Source organism: Pipistrellus kuhlii, unplaced genomic scaffold (genome assembly GCF_014108245.1).
Source record: "Pipistrellus kuhlii isolate mPipKuh1 unplaced genomic scaffold, mPipKuh1.p scaffold_m20_p_16, whole genome shotgun sequence".
NCBI classification, from domain to species: Eukaryota; Metazoa; Chordata; class Mammalia; order Chiroptera; family Vespertilionidae; genus Pipistrellus; species Pipistrellus kuhlii.
The window spans coordinates 26,756,463-26,774,020 of record NW_023425471.1 but is presented as its reverse complement, the minus strand read 5'-3'; the positions used below and the strand labels follow the sequence as shown (position 1 = coordinate 26,774,020).

The 17,558-nt window shown below is 38.0% G+C and overlaps 1 protein-coding gene across 2 annotated transcripts in view; it reads left to right on the top strand.

Annotated features, from left to right (window-relative positions):
• The window catches only part of LOC118719986 (vascular endothelial growth factor receptor kdr-like), a 241,998-nt gene that overhangs the window by 210,172 nt on the left and 14,268 nt on the right, over nucleotides 1–17,558 (top strand). For both annotated transcript variants that reach the window (XM_036439878.2, XM_036439879.2), the window contains exons 28-29: nucleotides 1,731–1,837; nucleotides 6,834–6,915. In XM_036439878.2, the coding sequence (XP_036295771.1) occupies nucleotides 1,731–1,837; nucleotides 6,834–6,915 (189 nt within the window). The remainder of the gene's footprint in view (nucleotides 1–1,730; nucleotides 1,838–6,833; nucleotides 6,916–17,558) is intronic.

Here is a 17,558-nt window from a genome sequence, read left to right as displayed (position 1 = left end):
GTGGATTTTCTTATTCCTGGAGTTAGCTTACTGTCTGTTTCTCAGCAATGAGAACCAAAGCAGAGCTCCTAATTCCATTTTTGTTATATCAGGTTGAACGGCAGGTAAGATACACAGACAAGACTGTTGCTTAGACTCAGAACTATGAGCAGGGAATGGACAGAAAAACAGGTAACATCATGGCTTAGTAATTGAGTGTCAACCTATGAACCAGGAGGCCGAGGTTTGATTCTCAGTCAGGGCACATGCCTGGATTGCAGACTGGATCCCCAGTGTGGGGCTTGCAGGAGGCAGACAATTGATAATTCTCTCTCATCACTGATGTTTTTATCTCTCTCTCCCCCTCTCTTCTTCTATGAAATCAATAAAAAAATAAATAAACAACAAGAACAAAAATGAAGATACTTGTGGAAAAGTCCATCACCATGATAACACACAGTGATTAAGAAAAAATATCTGGAACAGAATCCTGGCCTTACTAACTTTGTAACCTTGGGCATATTACTAAACCTCTCTATTCCTCAGTTTACACATTTATAAAATCAGGTTCTAATAGTATCTTTTTTTATAAGATGTGGTGAGTAAATAAGAAAATAAATGCAAAGCATTTATTACAGTGCCTGCCACATAATAAGCAGTGTTTATTATTATTTTATCACATTTTGGATTTTTAAAAATATATTTTATTGATTGTTTTACAGAGAAAAGGAGAGAGAAAGAGAGTTAGAAACATCGATCAGCTTCCTCCTGCACACCACCCCACTGGGGATGTGCTCACAATCAAGGTACATGCCCTTGACTGGAATCAAACCCGGGACCCTTCAGTCCGCAGACTGACACTCTATCCACTGAGCCAAAATGGTTTCGGCATTGGATTTGGTTCTTGATAATGGATTATCTGTAGAGTGCTAAGGGGCAGATGATGTCATCAGATGACTCTAGAGGCAATGAGTAACAGGCAAACCAGTGTTTTAATTGGGAACTGATAGATCCTCCCTTCCCCCAACTGATGGATGGAGTATGACAATGTAAACTGCACCTGCGGCCTGGACATTCCTGAGCACCTAACCAGGCACCTTATATGGACTGTACATTCAACCACCAATCAGCACCTGCCAAATACCCAAAGCCCCCAATTCCTAAGTACCTAAGTGCCTAATCATGTGCCTTATATGAAACCACCATTCAGTGCATGCCGAGTACCATAAGCCCCATCCCTTCCTATTCCTCCCTTCAAAGGGCATCTTCACTCCTGCACTTGTGCTCTCTTCCTTTGCAAGGCAGCCCAGCAGGCTCCTTCTCCTTTAAAAAAACCTGTAGTCCTGGTCTTCAGTCCTCTGTCTCATCTTTCAGGAACCTATTCCCCAACACTGACAGAGTTATGAAGCTCTGTTTGTCCTCCCTTCCTCTCTGGTAGGATTATTTATTTAAGAAGAGAGGATAAAGGAAATTAAGAGAGAAGAAGGGAACATTCTTTATAAAACATGTTTTAATAAAAAGCACAAGTCTGTAAATACATCCTTATTAATCAGCTTCTCTAGCACAAAAGATATTGCTCTAAGTTGTTAAGAAAATACTTTGAGGTAAATAGAAAAGTAGAGCAAATTTCTGAACTGTCCAACGAAGGTCAGCAGTTCTTATAGCCAGATGTAGGCAGGAAAGAATATCACAAATACAAATTAGTATATTTGTCCCTTGGAAATGATGGATACATCTGTTTTCACATGCAGGATGGCAAAGACTACATACCCCTCAATGGCACTGGCGGAGCACCCACCTTCATGGCCCTGGATCCTGTACAAGAGACCATAAATAGTAATATCATAATGGAAGCCAGGTGAGATCCAATAGCTTCTGTTTCTTTGAGTTGGTGGTTTGGAAAACTCGTAACAAGTATAATTGTCTAGAATTAGTAACTGTTTTAAAGGGGGAGCAATAAATTACACTCCTCTTTTCTAAGAGTTCTGAACTATTGAAACAGTGCCAATTTAAGGTCTTCATTCCAGCTTTATTGTTGACATAAACTAGATCAGAGAATTGGTTTATAGCTACAACCATATGGACTGTTAACACTCTCTTGGATTATATTTATCCTAAATTTTCAGAGTTCTCCCTCAGGGAAAATACACTCTTTGAAAGAAAGAATGTCCTTGAATAAAGCATGGCAATTAATTCTCTTTACCAATCTGATAGCTAACTTCCTCTCTCACAATGAGGGGTGGGGTAAGAGATTCAGGTGGAGTGTGCCTTTTACAGAGTGTCCTCCACATGTAAATGAAAGGAGTTAAGAAAAAAGTGTTCCTGCCATCAAGGTATATTGAGTGGTAAGTGGAGAGGGCCCAAAGGCAATTGAGAATAAGACTAAGCATTATTTATTTATTTATTTATTTATTTATTTATTTATTATTTTTAAATATATTTTATTGATTTTTTTTGCCCCCCTCCCTCCCTCCCATACATACCTTCCCTCCCCAAAGTTTTATGTCCATTGGTTGTACTTATATGCATGTACACAAGTCCTTCGATTGATCTATTATCTCCCCCAGATCTTCCTCCCCTCCCCACTGTAAAGTGAACAATGAATATATTTACTTTTGTGTTCAACATTAGTGTTAGCCACTGAGAGGGTCTAAAATAAGACCACTCAAAAAACTGACAATCTTCTATTGAGATAAGACATACGTAATTATGAATAAGTCTAGAGGATTTTGTTAAGAGGGCATAAATAAGTAGTGTGGATAACACATAAAAGTTCAGAGAACAAAGAAGTCAACATAAGGTTAAGGCACCAAACAAGGTCTCCATTTATTGTTGTGTAGTTTGTGTAAGACACAACTCATGCAGAAAATGGGGACTGAATCCAGCTCATGTTTTGCTTGATAATGCCTATGCCCAACACAGCATTGTATGCCTAGAGGAAGGGACATCTTTCATAGTTACTTTATCATTCATTGAGGGTGAGGGGGTAAGGATTCTGTCAAAAGGGGGTACCTTTTACTAATCTATACAATATATAAGGTGTTCATTACCTTAGTAGAAGATTCCTAGAGGAGCTGAGGCTAACAGTGAATCCACCAAGGGTGGAGCAGCATTTACTCAGCAGTTCCCAAATCCCATTATATAGTCATTGGCTGAAAAATTAGTATGAGTCCAATGATATTGTGCTGGAACTAGGTGTACTACAGCTCTATTACTCATCACATAAATTTTCTTTTTTCACATAAATGTTTTTTTTAAATCTTCAGTTATCAAGATTTTCCATATTTTACACATTACATGGTTCACTGAAGCCTAACCTATTTTGCACTTGATTGGCTGACATTTCCTTCATAACACTATATACATTTAATGACAGCTATAAGTCACCATGTTTTTCAGAAGAAAGACAATCATGGAGTCATCCTAGCTGGAGTGTTAGGAAATATACCATACACAGTCCTTGAAATTCTACCTTTTTTTTTTTTTTTTTTTTTTAAAGAATGAAGAAATTAAAGCTATGAGGTGTAGAATTTTCTGGTTCATCTAGAGAAACTCTGAGAATTGAGCACTGATCCATGAGACTTTGTCTGGTGGTTTATTCAGCACTCCTGTTGTTGTCCAACCATTGGCTGCCCTATTATTTCCAATCATATCTATATACACTGAGTGGCCATATTATTATGACCATCCCATCAGTACTTCATTGGACCACCTTTTGCCAGTGTATAAAAAGCCATAGATTTTTGGGCATTAATTTTGTATCCTGCTACATTGCCAAATTCATTTATTAGGTCTATTTGATGGAGTCTTTGGGGTTTTCTATGTATAGTATGTCATCTGCAAATATGGACAGTTTTACTTTTTTCCAACTTGGATGCTTTTTATTTCTTCTTCTTGTCTGATAGCTATGGCTAGTATGTCTAATACCATGTCAAACAGGAGAGGTGAAAGTGGGCATCCTTGCCTTGTACCTGATCTTAGGGGAAATGAGTTTAGTTTTTGCCCATTATGATGTAGGCTGTAGGTTTGTCATATAAGGCTTTTATTATGTTGATATATGATCCCTCTATTTCCACTTTTCTGAGAGTTTTTATCAAGAAAGGGTGTTGGATTTTGTCAAATGCTTTTTCTGTGTCAATTGATATGATTATGTGATTTTTGTCTCTCAGTTTGTTCATGTGATGTATCACACTTATTGATTTGAGGATATTGTACCATCCTTGCATGCCCAGAATAAATCCCACTTGGTCACAGTGTATGATCTTTCTAATGTAGTGCTGAATCTGGTTTGCTAGAGTTTTGTAGAGGATTTTAGAGTCTATATATCATTAAGGATATTGGCCTGTAGTTATCTTTTTTGTGGTATCTTCATCTGGTTTTGGGGATTAGGGTAATGCTGGCTTCATAGAAAGAGCTTGGAAGTATGCCTTCCTCTTGAACTTTTTTGGAATAATCTGAGGAGGATAGGTTTTAGTTCTTCTTTGAATACTTCGTAGAACTGCCCTGCAAAGCCATCCAGACTAGGGCTTTTGTTTGCTGGAAGATATTTCTTATCACTACTTTCAATTTCTTTGGTAGTTATAAGCCTCTATTCAGGCTTTTTTAATTCTTCTTGGTTGAGTTTTGGGAGCTTGTATGTTTTTAGGAATATGTCCATTTCATCTAGGTTGTCCATTTTGTTGAAATAGAATTGTTCATGGTATTTTTTCATAATTGTTTGTATTTCTGTGGGATCGGTTGTTATTTCCTCAGGATTTAAAATATATATATATTATTTTTTTCATATATAGGAAGGGAGAAGGAGAGATAGAAACATCAATGATGGGAAAGAATCTTTGGCTGCCTTCTGCATGTGCCCTAGTGGAGATTGAACCCACAACCCTGTCATGTGCCCTGGACTAGAATTGAACCTGGAACTCTTCAGTCCTCAGGCAAATGCTCTATCTGCTGAGCAAAACCAGCAAGGGCTCTTCAGGATTTTTGAACAGTAGGAATTATTATATGATATTTTGGAACAAACGGAAACGCATAAGAGGCATACCGTGAGAGAGAACTAAATTTTATGCTTCTATATTTTTAAGCTATGTCTAAAGCACCTTCATATCGGTTTCCACAATTGACCTTGAAAGTATCCTAAAAGCCTTGTAGGATAGCTATAATCCTATTGGTCAGGAAGTAAAATTGAGGCCCTCAGCTCTCAGCTTAAGACTATTTTTTCTTCTAATATCACACTGGATAAAAACTAAATCGTATCTAGAAGGGAACATTTTATAAAATTGGTATGTGTCTTATTTTAGTTCTTGTTCTGTGATGCTTTTCATGGAATGTGTATCATGAGATTGATGTTTTCATCATTGATCCATCAAAATAGCTTTAGGTCTGTCTAAGTTTTCTCTAATTTACAACAATAATTGTATCACCTGATTTCAGAGCTGATACTGTCAGTCAAAGAAAAAGAGGATGGAACCAAAACCAGTTTGGCTCAGTGGATAAAATGTTGACCTGTGGACTGAAGAGTCCCGGGTTCGATTCCGGTCAAGGGCATGTACCTTGGTTGTAGCTGATCAATGTTTCTCTCTCATTGATGTTTCTAGCTCTCCATCCTTCTTCCTTCTTCTCTGCAAAAAATCAATAAAATATATTTTAAAAAAGAAAATAAAAAGAGGATGGAAAAATATACTTACTTTTTTATGGGCATCAACAAAAGGGAAGTTAAAGCAATGCACTAGGTCAGAATAAATGAGTTTTGCCATATTACAGAGTTTTGTTCTATTTCTCCTATAAAAATACACTGAGGCATAGAAGCATTCCTTAATCATAGCAGCTCTAAAGTGGAAGAAGGTATTCAAGTCAATGAAGTATTTTGAACTGTGGAACAAAGCTATTGTGTTTACTGATAGTTCTTTCAGTGATTTTCCTTTGCTTAGATCCATAGAATTTCAGAGCTATGAAAACTCACTACAGGGAAGTGAGTTTTGCCTTAGGAGTCAAAAGACCTAGATTCTGATTTACTGCATGACCTTAGGTGAATCTTTTTCCTCCCTGAAACTTGGTTTTCCTGCCAAGCAACAAGATGGGATTGTTCTAGGTCAGTTGTTCTCAAAGTTTATTGTACATTAGAATCACCTCAATGGTTTGCTATAACATAGATTTCTGAATTCCACTTAAAAATTTGATTTTATATTTCTGAGAGTAGAACATATACCCTGAATTTTTAACAAGTTCTCAAGTGATGCAGTTCTTCTGTTCCATAGACCATACTTTGAGAACCACTTTTCTAGGTTACTTCAAAGGGTCTCAGTATAGAGTTCTAAATTAGCTCATTTAGAAGAGTGCTTATCTAACCTCCTTTCAATTATAGGATATGTTTCGGAATCTAATGAAGGCTCTTCACTCTATTCAAAATATATCAAATATAATTTTTCATACAACTTGTGAAAGTTTATGGGAATTTTATATTTGTATGCTTGGCTATGGGTCTTCCAGGTTAAGAATTCTTCATTTCCAACAATCCCCTTTCCATTTTACAGATGAGGAAACTGAGTCTCTAAAGCCTGGGTGGTATATAACTATTTATTTATAGATTCAAGAAATAAACTTAAGAGTCTAAAATTCATGGGCTAATTTGGGAATGCCACACTCTCTCAAATGTCATGAATAATCAAGTAACAGACTTTTCTCACAGGTACTGTTAGAGGATTTTCCAAAGGGCTAGAATATATTCTTTCTAAAAACTAAGTTATATGCCAAAATGGCTAAAAATCTGAAAGAGTCTGTCCTATGAGAGGCAGCAACCCCAGAAAAGGAAGAAGAGGGGCTCATATAAAACTCTCTCTCTTTTTTTTCCACAACAGCATTGAATCCCAGAAGGATCAACTGATTGAGTCATTTGATGAGATAAGGGTGGCCAAGAAAAATGAGGAAGCTGTATTTAAGGTTAGTATTGTTTTATTTCTACATGGCTACATTGCCGAATTCATTTATCAAGTCTATTAGTTTTTTGATGGAGTCTTTTGGGTTTTTTATGTACAATATCATGTAATCTGCAAATAAGGACAGCTTTACTTTTTCTTTTCCAATTTGGATGCCTTTTATTTCTTCTTGTTGTCTAATCACAATGGGTAATACTTCCAGTACTATGTCAAACAGGAGTGGTGAGAGTGGGCATCCCTGTCTTGTTCCTGTTCTCATCCCTGTCTTGTTCCTGCTCTTAGGGGAAATGGTTTTAGTTTTTGCCCATTGAGTATGATGTTGGCTGTGGGTTTGTCATATATTGCTTTTATTATGTTGAGGTATGATCTTTCTATTTCAACCTTGCTGAGAGTTTTCATCAAAAATGGGTGTTGGATCTTATCAAATGCTTTTCTGCATCAATTGATATGACTATGTGGTTTTTATCTCTCAATTAGTTTTTGTGATATATCATGTTTATTGATTTGCGGATATTGTATCATCCTTGCATCCCTGGGATAAATTCTACTTGGTCATGGTGTATGATCTTTCTAATGTACTACTGAATCTGATTTGCTAGAAATTTGTTGAGGATTTTGGCATCTATGTTCATGAGGTATATTGGCCTATAATTCTCTTTCATTTTGTTGTCTTTATCTGGTTTGGGTATTAGGGTAATAGTGGTTTCATAGAATGAGCTTGAAAGTGTTCCTTCCTCTTGAATTTTTTGGAATAGTCTGAGGAGGGTAGGTTTTAGTTCTTCCTTGAATGTATGGTAAAACTCCCCTGTGAAGCCAACTGATCCTGGGCTTTTGTTTGCAGGAAGCTTTTGATGACTTCAATTTCTTCCATAGTTATTGGCCCATTGAGATTTTTAGAATCTTCCTGACTGAGTTTTGAAAGGTGGTATTTTTCTAGGAATATGTCCATTTCCTCCAGGTTGTCCAGGTTGTTAGAATAGAGGTTTTCATAGTATTTTTTAACAATCCTTTGTATTTCTGTGGGGTCTGTTGTTATTTCTCCTCTTTCATTTCTGATTTTGTTTATTTGGGTCCTCTCTCTTTGCTTCTTGATGAGCCTGGCTAGAAGTTTATCAATCTTGTTTATCCTCTTAAAGAACCAGCTCTTGGTTTAGTTGATCTTTTCTTTTTTCTTTTTTTTGTCTCTATGTTTTTATCTCCGGTCTTATCTTTATTATTTCTTTCCTTCTGCTTATACTGGGCATCTCTTGCTTCTCTCTTTCTAACAATTTGAGTTGTAGAGTTAGGCAATTTATTACCATTGTTTCTTGTTTTTTGCTGTAGGCATGTAGAGCTAGAAACTTTTCTCTCAGAACTGCTTTCATTGTGTCCCATAGATTTTGGATTGTTGTGTTTTCATTGTCATTTGTTGCCATGATGTTTTTTTTTAATTTCTTCTTTGATATCTCTGGATACCCAGTCACTGTTTAATAGCATGCTAGTTAGTCTCCATGTGTTTGATTTTTTAGGGGGGATTGTTTTTATTGTAGTTGATCTCTAGTTTTATGCCATTGTGATTTGAGAAGATGCTTGATATGATTTCTATCTTCTTGAATTTGAAGATACTTTACCTGTGACCCAATATGTGGCCTATCTTTGAAAATGACTCATGTGCACTTGAGAAGAATGTATATTCTGTGGCTTTGGGGTGTAATGTTCTGAAGATATCAATTAATTTCATCTGGTCTAGTGAGTCATTTAGGATTGATGTTTCTTTGCTGAGTTTTTTGTTTAAAGAATTTGTCCAATGGTGATAGTGGTTTATTAAAGTCCCCTACTATGATTATACTGCTGTCAATCTCTCCCTTGATATCCTCCAGGAGTTTTCTTTATGTTTTTGGGTGCTCCTGTATTGGGTGCATATATGTTTACCAAAATTATTTCTTCTTGTTAGATTGCTACCTTTAATATTATGAAGTGGCCTTCCTTATTTCTTTTTATGTCTTTCACTTTGAGATCTAATTTGTCAGACATAAGTATTGCTATCCCAGCTTTTTGTTTAATTTCCATTTCCTGAAAAAACGTTTTTCCATCCCTTCACCATCAGTCTGTATGCGTCTTTTTTTCCTGTGGTGGCTTTGCTGTAGATAGCAGATATATGGGTCATGTTTTCTTATCCACTCAGTTACCCTATGTATTTTGATTGGGGCATTTAATCCACTTAATTTAAAGTTACTATTGATAGTTACTCAGTTGTTTCCATTTTTACTCTATACCCCTTCTTCGCTTCCTATTTCTTCTTTTTACAGCAGACCCTTTAGCATTTCTTGCATTGCTAGCTTGGTGGTAATAAACTCCCTTAGTCCTTTTTTATCTGTGAAGCTCCTGGTTTCAGCCTAAATTGTTTAAAATCGGGACTGTCCCACCAAAAGTGGGATGATCTGGTCACCTTACACTAATCCCTTCAAATACCAACAACACATATCTAGAGATGAATGCAAACTACAAACTACAACTAATATCAAGCGAGGTGTCAGAAAACAGAAGTAAAACAAAAGTGAAACAATCTCATAAACAAGCATAAAAAACAATATAATCAATAATTAAACAAACAACAACAACAAAAGGACAGAGAAAAATAACATGGATAGTGAAGAAAGAGAAGAGAGAGTTGTATATGGACTTGGAGCAGGGACTTGGAAATTAGATATATAAGTAGGATGACATTTTAACAGAAGATAAAAAGAAGGAATAGGGAAAATCTGAAGCTGGAATAGGGTAAGAGAAACAGGATAACAGAAGGGGAAAATGAGGAAGAGAATGTTGGCATAAAGGTAAAGTTGAGATAGAGTAAAATGATGCTAAAGGAAAGATGAAAATAGAATGCAAAAGATTAATCCCAAAATAAAATAAAGAGAAAATAAAATAAAGAGAAAATAAAATGACACTTTTTAAAAAAGGTAAAAAATAGTAGTAATAATACTGATTAAAAATGTAAATATAATAATTAAAAATGTAAAATCAATTGAAAAAAATTTAAAAAATAGTTCTTTAATTAAAATATGAAAAAAATAAATAAAAATCTGCAGTAGTGAAGGTCATTCACTTCCTCTACTATTCTGTTTGGCACACCTGTTTTCTGGTCAGCACAGTATTCCCTATGTTTGGCTGCTCCTCATTAGGCCACAGTCCTGATTTTCAAGCAGGTAGTACTTCTTTGTTTCTTATATTCCTTTATTTGTCTTTACACAAGAGTCAATTTATGATTTAACCCTTGGGTGATAGTGTTTCTGGATTGACCTCCAAGTTTATAGATCCTCTCTAGCTAGTGTTTAGATTTTGTTTTCCCTGTGGCATTTATTAAGGTTTGAGGGAATGGGCTGCCCCAGAGCTGGTTCTCTGATTGTTATTCCCCGCTCAGATCCCCGGGTTCCACAAAAACAACTTTCCCCTGCAGTCTCTTAGTGTGCCCCCCATTGGGTGATCTCGTGTATTGGGCTTAGTAATCAAAAGCAAGGATTTAAAGAGGAAGAGAGAGAGAGAGAGAGAGAGAGAGAGAGAGAGAGAGAGAGAGAGAGAGAGAGAGAGAGAGAGAGAGAGAAGAGCCAGAGTAAGTGCACGAACTTCAATGCTGCGAAGTAAGTCTGTGCAATCTTTTATCCCCTTGGGTCTAAGCAGCAGGCACACTGTTAAAATATTTAGGCTGCCCTTTTGTGCCCAGTTTAGCTATGGGTTGCTTCTTAGAGTTCCCTTCTGTTAGCAGCCCTGTGGATCCCCTTCCACATTCGCAGATCAGGCCAGCCCCAAAGGCTGCGGATTTTTCTGGGCTTAGACTTTCCAGGGTCCTCCAGCTCCTGCGGTGCACATTTCTCCATCCTGCACAAACTACAGACCTGACCTTTCCATGAGGAGATGCAGAGTTCCTCTGAATCCGCGTGTTCACACCACTTGGGGATCAGTGTTCCCAGGTTCTCAGCTGCCATTGTTGTAGGTTCCCAGGACTTTCAGACTTAGGACAACATCCACTCTCCCCTTCAAGAAGGAGTGATCTCCGCGTCAGAGCTGGTCACTCCAGGAGGGATCCCAGCAACAGCGGAGGCTGCCTGGTCAAAGCAACCCTGTCTGGCAATTCCCCACAGTCCCCTGGAGTATAATTGTCCCTCAACTCACAAACACTCCCCATTGCTACCACACATTCTCCCTTTGTTCTCTCACTCATGCACTATCTTGCAGTCTGGCTTCCTGTTGGCAGACATCTTTGAACTCCTCTCTCTTGTCATTAGTTTTTCATAATTCGAAGTTAAAGCATGGGAGAAAAAAATTAAACATTAGCTTGGAAGGTTAAATACACCTAGAAGAATTCAGAAATCAATTCAGTTTATAGGTGAAAATAAAACTTTAAAGAAAATCAACTGCATAAGAGTCCAATATTCACAACTACGCATTGTGATTTCCATTGAAACATATTTTTCCCTAAAACCACCCTTATTTTTTATCAAAGAGACTGCATTATGTTAACTTAAAAAGAATTCAGACTTATAATGAATTTTTGTGAGTTTATTTGAGCCAAACTGTCAACATATGCCTGGAAGCAGAACCTCAATGAATTGAGATAGAGCTCAGGAGAATGGCAGGTTATATCTGTATTTTTACATTGCAATCAAAAGAAAGCGATGTAGGTGAGTTACATGAAATTCATTGGTGATAGATTAGGATGTGAGATAAAACAAAGTGGGGAAACCTCTGGGATAGGGTAAAAAGTGAAATTATGGACATGTGCTTCTTTTACATAGATGGATACAGGATAGTTTGACATAATTAACAGTTGGCAATTAACTTGATAACAATAACAATGAGGAAATGTCCTGGTGCTATTTGTTGTGCCCAAAGAGTTAGAGGGGGAGGCGGGGGAGGGGGGTCAGGTAAGAAGGAAGTTACAAGTTACCCAGACATCTCACAGATATGTTATCTTAGAGGCAAAAAGGCAAATGGGCTCAGTAAAGATCTAAGTTTATCTTTGTCAGGGAAAATATTGGCCTAGAACATGACTACCCACTATAACCTGTTTGTAGTTAAATATTTAATTTTCAGACCATCATTTGTGGTTACTTTAGGTCTCTGTATTTGAAAGACTGCCACACAGGCCTCCCCTGAACTTGTCAGGTCAGCATGTGGCCCTTTTTGTCTACAATTAGGTCCAGTTTTAATATGATCTAATAATTTGTATAAACATAGTAAGAATAGCAATTGATTACATAGGCTTTTTATAAAGCCTACTAGGGGCCTGGTGCATGAAATTCTTGCACTGGGGAGGGGTCCCTCAGCCCTATCTGCCCCCTCTCACATACTGGGAGCCCTCAGGGAATGTCCTACTGATGGCTTCGGTCCACTCCCCATTGCTGCAGCCACTGCCAGTCATCAAAGCCGCCAAGGTATTTTCATCAACAGAGACTCCAGTCCCTTCACCATGAAAAAATGACAACTTTCTTCAGGCATTTTCAAGATGTGTTTTTCATAGGATATGACATTTCTTTCTTTAATTTTTTGTTTTTATCCTCACCTGAGGATATGTTTCCATTGATTTTTTCCCCCTTTTCTCCAATTGCTGGCTCGGCACCTACCTCCCTCCTGCCCCTCTTATTGTCAGCTCAGGCCACCCAGGCTTTAGGCTTGAGCAGGGGCCCCCTACCCCTCTGATTGCTGGCTGCCCAAGACTAAAATCTCACCCCACTGCCCAAGCCTAAAGCCTCAGCCCAAAGCTTTAGGCTTGGGCAGGGGTCCCCCACCCCTCTGATGGCTGGCTTGAAGTGACCTGGGTGCCAAGGATGTTCCTGGGACCCAGGTACATATGCAAATTAACTTCCATCTTTGTTGGGTTAATTTGCATACTCACTCTGCTTGGCTGTGAGTAAAGCAGAGGTATGGTCAATTTTCATGTTTGTCTATTATTAGATAAGATTATCTATATAATAAAAGGCTAATATGTAAATTGTCCCCTCAACTGGCAGTTCAACCAGGGATCAGGGCAGGCTGGCCAACCTCCCATATCCCCTTCCCCGGGCCGGCCCAATCATGGCGGGCCAGCCATACCCCACCTGTATAAGAATTGATGCACCAGGCCTCTAGTTATCTATAAGCCTATTGAAATGAATAGGGGTATTTGGAAAAGGTCAAAGGATTTGGTAGGCTTTGAATTGTTTCTGGAAACACACCTCTGGCTCTGTGAAGACTTCATTTGTAAAACATAGTTTTCTTATACCTCAATGATTGTTTTATCACCCAAATGTTGGCAAAGGACTGACAAATTCATCTATTCATTTTTATAATGTTTATTTCCACTTGGGTATATTTTTCTAGTTTATAGATAGCACATAGCTTAGGGTCACTTCTGAGAACCATAAAGGCTTAAATATATGGAACCTTGTGGGGGCCTGATGCAACGGAGGCCAAACACGGCAGGGATCTCCCTTTTCCACATCCAGCACAGCACGGAAAGAGAGATGAACAAACCGGTTCTAAGTGGAGGTGGCCAGGGATTGAGAAATACAATAATAGAAAATAAGAGAGAAGACACAGAGATAAATTTAAAGCTGGGAGCTGGGTGGGCCACCATTCTGTCTGCTGGAGAGGAAGGAAGATGAGGATGACGACCTTTCCAGTGCATTTATTTTATACCCCCAATACCAGGAAGTAACACCAAAACTTATTTGCATTCTTAAGTAGGCCCTAGCATGCCTGGATTTACATATCTAGTCTTGCCCCTGCCGATACCTGGGCTAATATGAAGGCCAAGCTGATTACACTTTCCACCATCTTGGGGAAATGTGTATCCTAGACACGGCTCTGCCAATCGTCTCAGTCTCAGCTGGCAACATTTAAAAGAAATGCCCACGTGCCTTCCCAGGCAGCCCTCTACAGAACCTCTATCCATTTCCTATGGGAAGAACAAAACATGTCCTAGCTGTTAGATAGTATCATCTCATAATACAATAACTTCTCCTAAATTGTCAGTGAACAGGGAAAACAACCTTGGAGCAACTCCATGTTTGTTTCTGGTTTGTTTTCTCTTTCTAAGTCCCATTTTGGCTTTCTACAATTGTTTTTAAGGTGACCTGGTTTTCTACAATAGAAATAGACTTCTCTAGCAGTTTCCCAGCAGACCCAACTTAGCAATTGTGCTGCCTTGCTCTCAGAAACCAGTAGGTATATTAATTGGAATAGTTAGAATAACCAGAACTACATGTTCTAACAGTTAAATTTCTTTGTGAACCCATCAGGATCCGGGAGAAAATTAGAAACAGTTGTTGGTTCTTTTCTGGCTGAGGCCAACTTTTCTCCAAGGGGAACTGTTACAATTGTTACTCTCAGTTTCCCTTAAGTTAGTAGGAATTAGTAGTGGAGGAGATATAAGAGTAAGTAAGAAAGGAGAGGAAGAATAAGTCCAGACAATGAAGCTCAGAGAGCAAAGGATATAGTTAAGGAGTTATAGAAGAGGGAGGATTTGGGTATAAGGATTTATTAGCTTCAGAAGAGTTCAGTATCTTTTGGCCCAATATTATTATTACTTCCTTCTACATGTAGGCTAAAGATATATGTTGGGAGTCATCAACATACCGTGTTTCCCCGAAAATAAAACATCCTCCGAAAATAAGACCTACTTACAGGTTTCCTTCTGAGTGAAGTATAAGGCATCGAAAATAAGCCCCCCCCCCCCCAGGCTCTGTCTCAGAATGTTATTGCTAAACATGAGAGATGTGGTCCACTGATTCTGAAAGAAATGAAGTCACAAGAAATTCACCAGGAAATTCAGGAATTGGATTGTTATGATGATGTTCCAGAAGATGATGACACGATTGTCATTGAATAAATGAGTAAATTCTTGATACTGTAGGATTCACAGTTTGATTTGTGTTGACAACTACCGTACTACCGTACTGTATACAGGTAATAAATTTCCTTTATTTTCACTTAACAATAAATGTGTACCGTATTGTTCTTCATGGAAAAATAAGACATCCCCTGAAAATGAGACCTAGGGCATCTTTGGGAGCAAAAATTAATATAAGACACTGTCTTATTTTCGGGGAAACAGGGTAGTAATTCCCGAGATCTGCCTTAATTTGTTTTAACTCAACAAACAACAAGGGTTTATGGACAAGCAGTGGGTTGCATTCTTCTGGCACTTCCACCAGAGGGCAGACCCTGGCAGGGGAAGGATCTTTCTAGTTCCAAAGACAGGGAGTAACTTTTCCATGTGTTGAGGCATAGCCAGATAGAGAGAAGGTTTAGGCAGTAGAACAGGGGTGTGGCTGAGGAAATATTGTTGGCCGTTAGTGCAGGGTTGCAAGATAAGGTCTTTGTTTGGCTGTAATATAGCCAACATAAGTACATTTCCAGAGGAGAGCCTCCCATTCTCATAATAGGAGAAATGTTTGGACATAAGAAATTTCTGACTATTTGCCTGGTTGCTTACAGAAAAAGTCTAATTGAAGCATAGTGTTGTGACTAATGCTCCCATTTTGAGGCCATTGGTACCTGGCTGTAGAGCACCCAGGGTTGTGGGATGGGGAAGAGAGAGAAGAGGGGTGGGTGAGAGCTGCTGGCAGTAGTGTGATGTGTCTAGTGCTTGCCAGGAGAAGGGGGCCCATTTTGCTGGAAACACTGACTTCTGGGAAGCCATCCAGGTCTCTTTCCTCCATGCTGTTTGGAGAAAATATTTCCTCTTTTTACAGAGGGTTTATCCTTTTTTCTTATAAATTCTTCAATAAAGACACATAGATAGTTTTATCTTCATCTAATAACCCAATGCAGAAGTTAAAATAAGTAAACCCTTGGGCCCAAAGAAATGTATACACTTTCTCCAGTCATAAATTAACATAACAAGAACAAAAATAGAAACAATACTTCTCTGAGACTCCACATGGGTTATTCTCTAACAGAGAAACTTATTAATTAGGGGATAGGCTAAGCTACCACAATTTTCTTTTTAATTCATAAGATACAAGGATTTTAACAATATAGAAATTTCTTCCTCCAAATTCCTCAATAAAAATGGCTTTTCAACTTTAAATAAAGTGTTTAAAAAGTTAGAAGTTTCTTTCTCACTTAATAATAGTCCAGGAGTAATGAGAGGTCAGTATATACTGGGAAATGACTCAGCTCTAGGAAGTAATCTAAAGATATAGGTTCCTTTTTTATTGTTACTTTACTTTTCCTTAGGGCATAGGGGGTTATTTTTTTTATAGCTAAAAATGATCTTTTATTTTTATTTATTTTTAATTTCTTTATTGATTAAGGTATTACATATGTGTCCTCATCCCCCCTACACCTCAATCCCCCACTCATGCCCTCACTCCCCTGTTGTCTGTGTTCATTGGTTAGTCTTATATGCATGCATACAAGTCCTTTGGTTGATCTTTCTCCCTTACTCCCACCCTCCCCTACCTTCCCTCTGAGGTTTGACAGTGATCAGTGCTTCTCTGTCTCTGGATCTGTTTTTGTTCATTGGTTTATATTGTTCATTATATTCCATAAATGAGTGAGATCATGTGATATTTATCTTTCTCTGACTGGCTTATTTCACTTAGCATAAAATTCCATCCATGCAATTGCAAATGGTAAGACTTCCTTCTTTTTTACTACAGAATAGTATTCCATTGTGTAGACTGTTAATGTAAAAAAAATACAAAAAACAAACAAACAAAAAACCATTAAAACCTGTAAAGAATTTTTGTGAGCCAAACTTTTGACATATACCCGTAAGCAAAACCTCAACAAATTGAGATAATGCTCCGGAGAATGGCGGATTACATTTGTATTTATACATTGCAATCAAAGGAGAGATGTAGGTGAATTACATGAAATTCATTGGTGATAAATTAAGGAGGTGGGATAAAGCAAAATGTGGGAAACCCCTGGGATTGGATAAAAAGTAAAATGATGGGCACATACTTAGATGGGTGCAAGAACAATTAACATGATAATGAAGGAATCTGTGGTATCTGTCCTGGTGCCCAGCACATTTGGTTGTGCCCCAGGGGCTCCAAAAAAAAGGGAATTTACAAGTTACCCAGACATTTTAAGGGTATGTTATCATAGATGCAAAAAGACAGATAGGCTCAGTTAAGGTAAAGATTGACTTTGTCAGTGAAGATACCAGACTATGATGTAACTGCTCACCATAACTGCTTTTAAAGTTTGATTTCAGACCATCCTTTGTGGTTACTTTAGGTCTCTTAATTTTCAAGACTGCCATGCAGGCCTCCCCTGAACTTGTCAGGTCAGCATGTGGCCCCTTTCATCCACAAGATGTACCACAGTTTTTTAATCCACTCATCGGCTGATGGGCACTTAGGCTGTTTCCAAATCTTAGCTATGGTGAATTGTGCTGCTATGAACATAAAGTGCATATATCCTTTCTGATTGGTGTATCTAACTTCTTGTCATATATTCCTAGAAGTGGAATCACTGGATAAAATAGGAGTTCCATTTTAGTTTTTTGAGGAAACAAAAATTACAATGGCAAATGTTAATGACAAAGAGAAAAATCTTAAAGGCTGCAAGAGAGAGACAGATAGTTACCTACAAAGAATCCCCCATCAGATTATCAAATGATTTCTCAACAGAAACACATCAAGCTAGAAGGGAATGGAAGAAGGTATACAAATT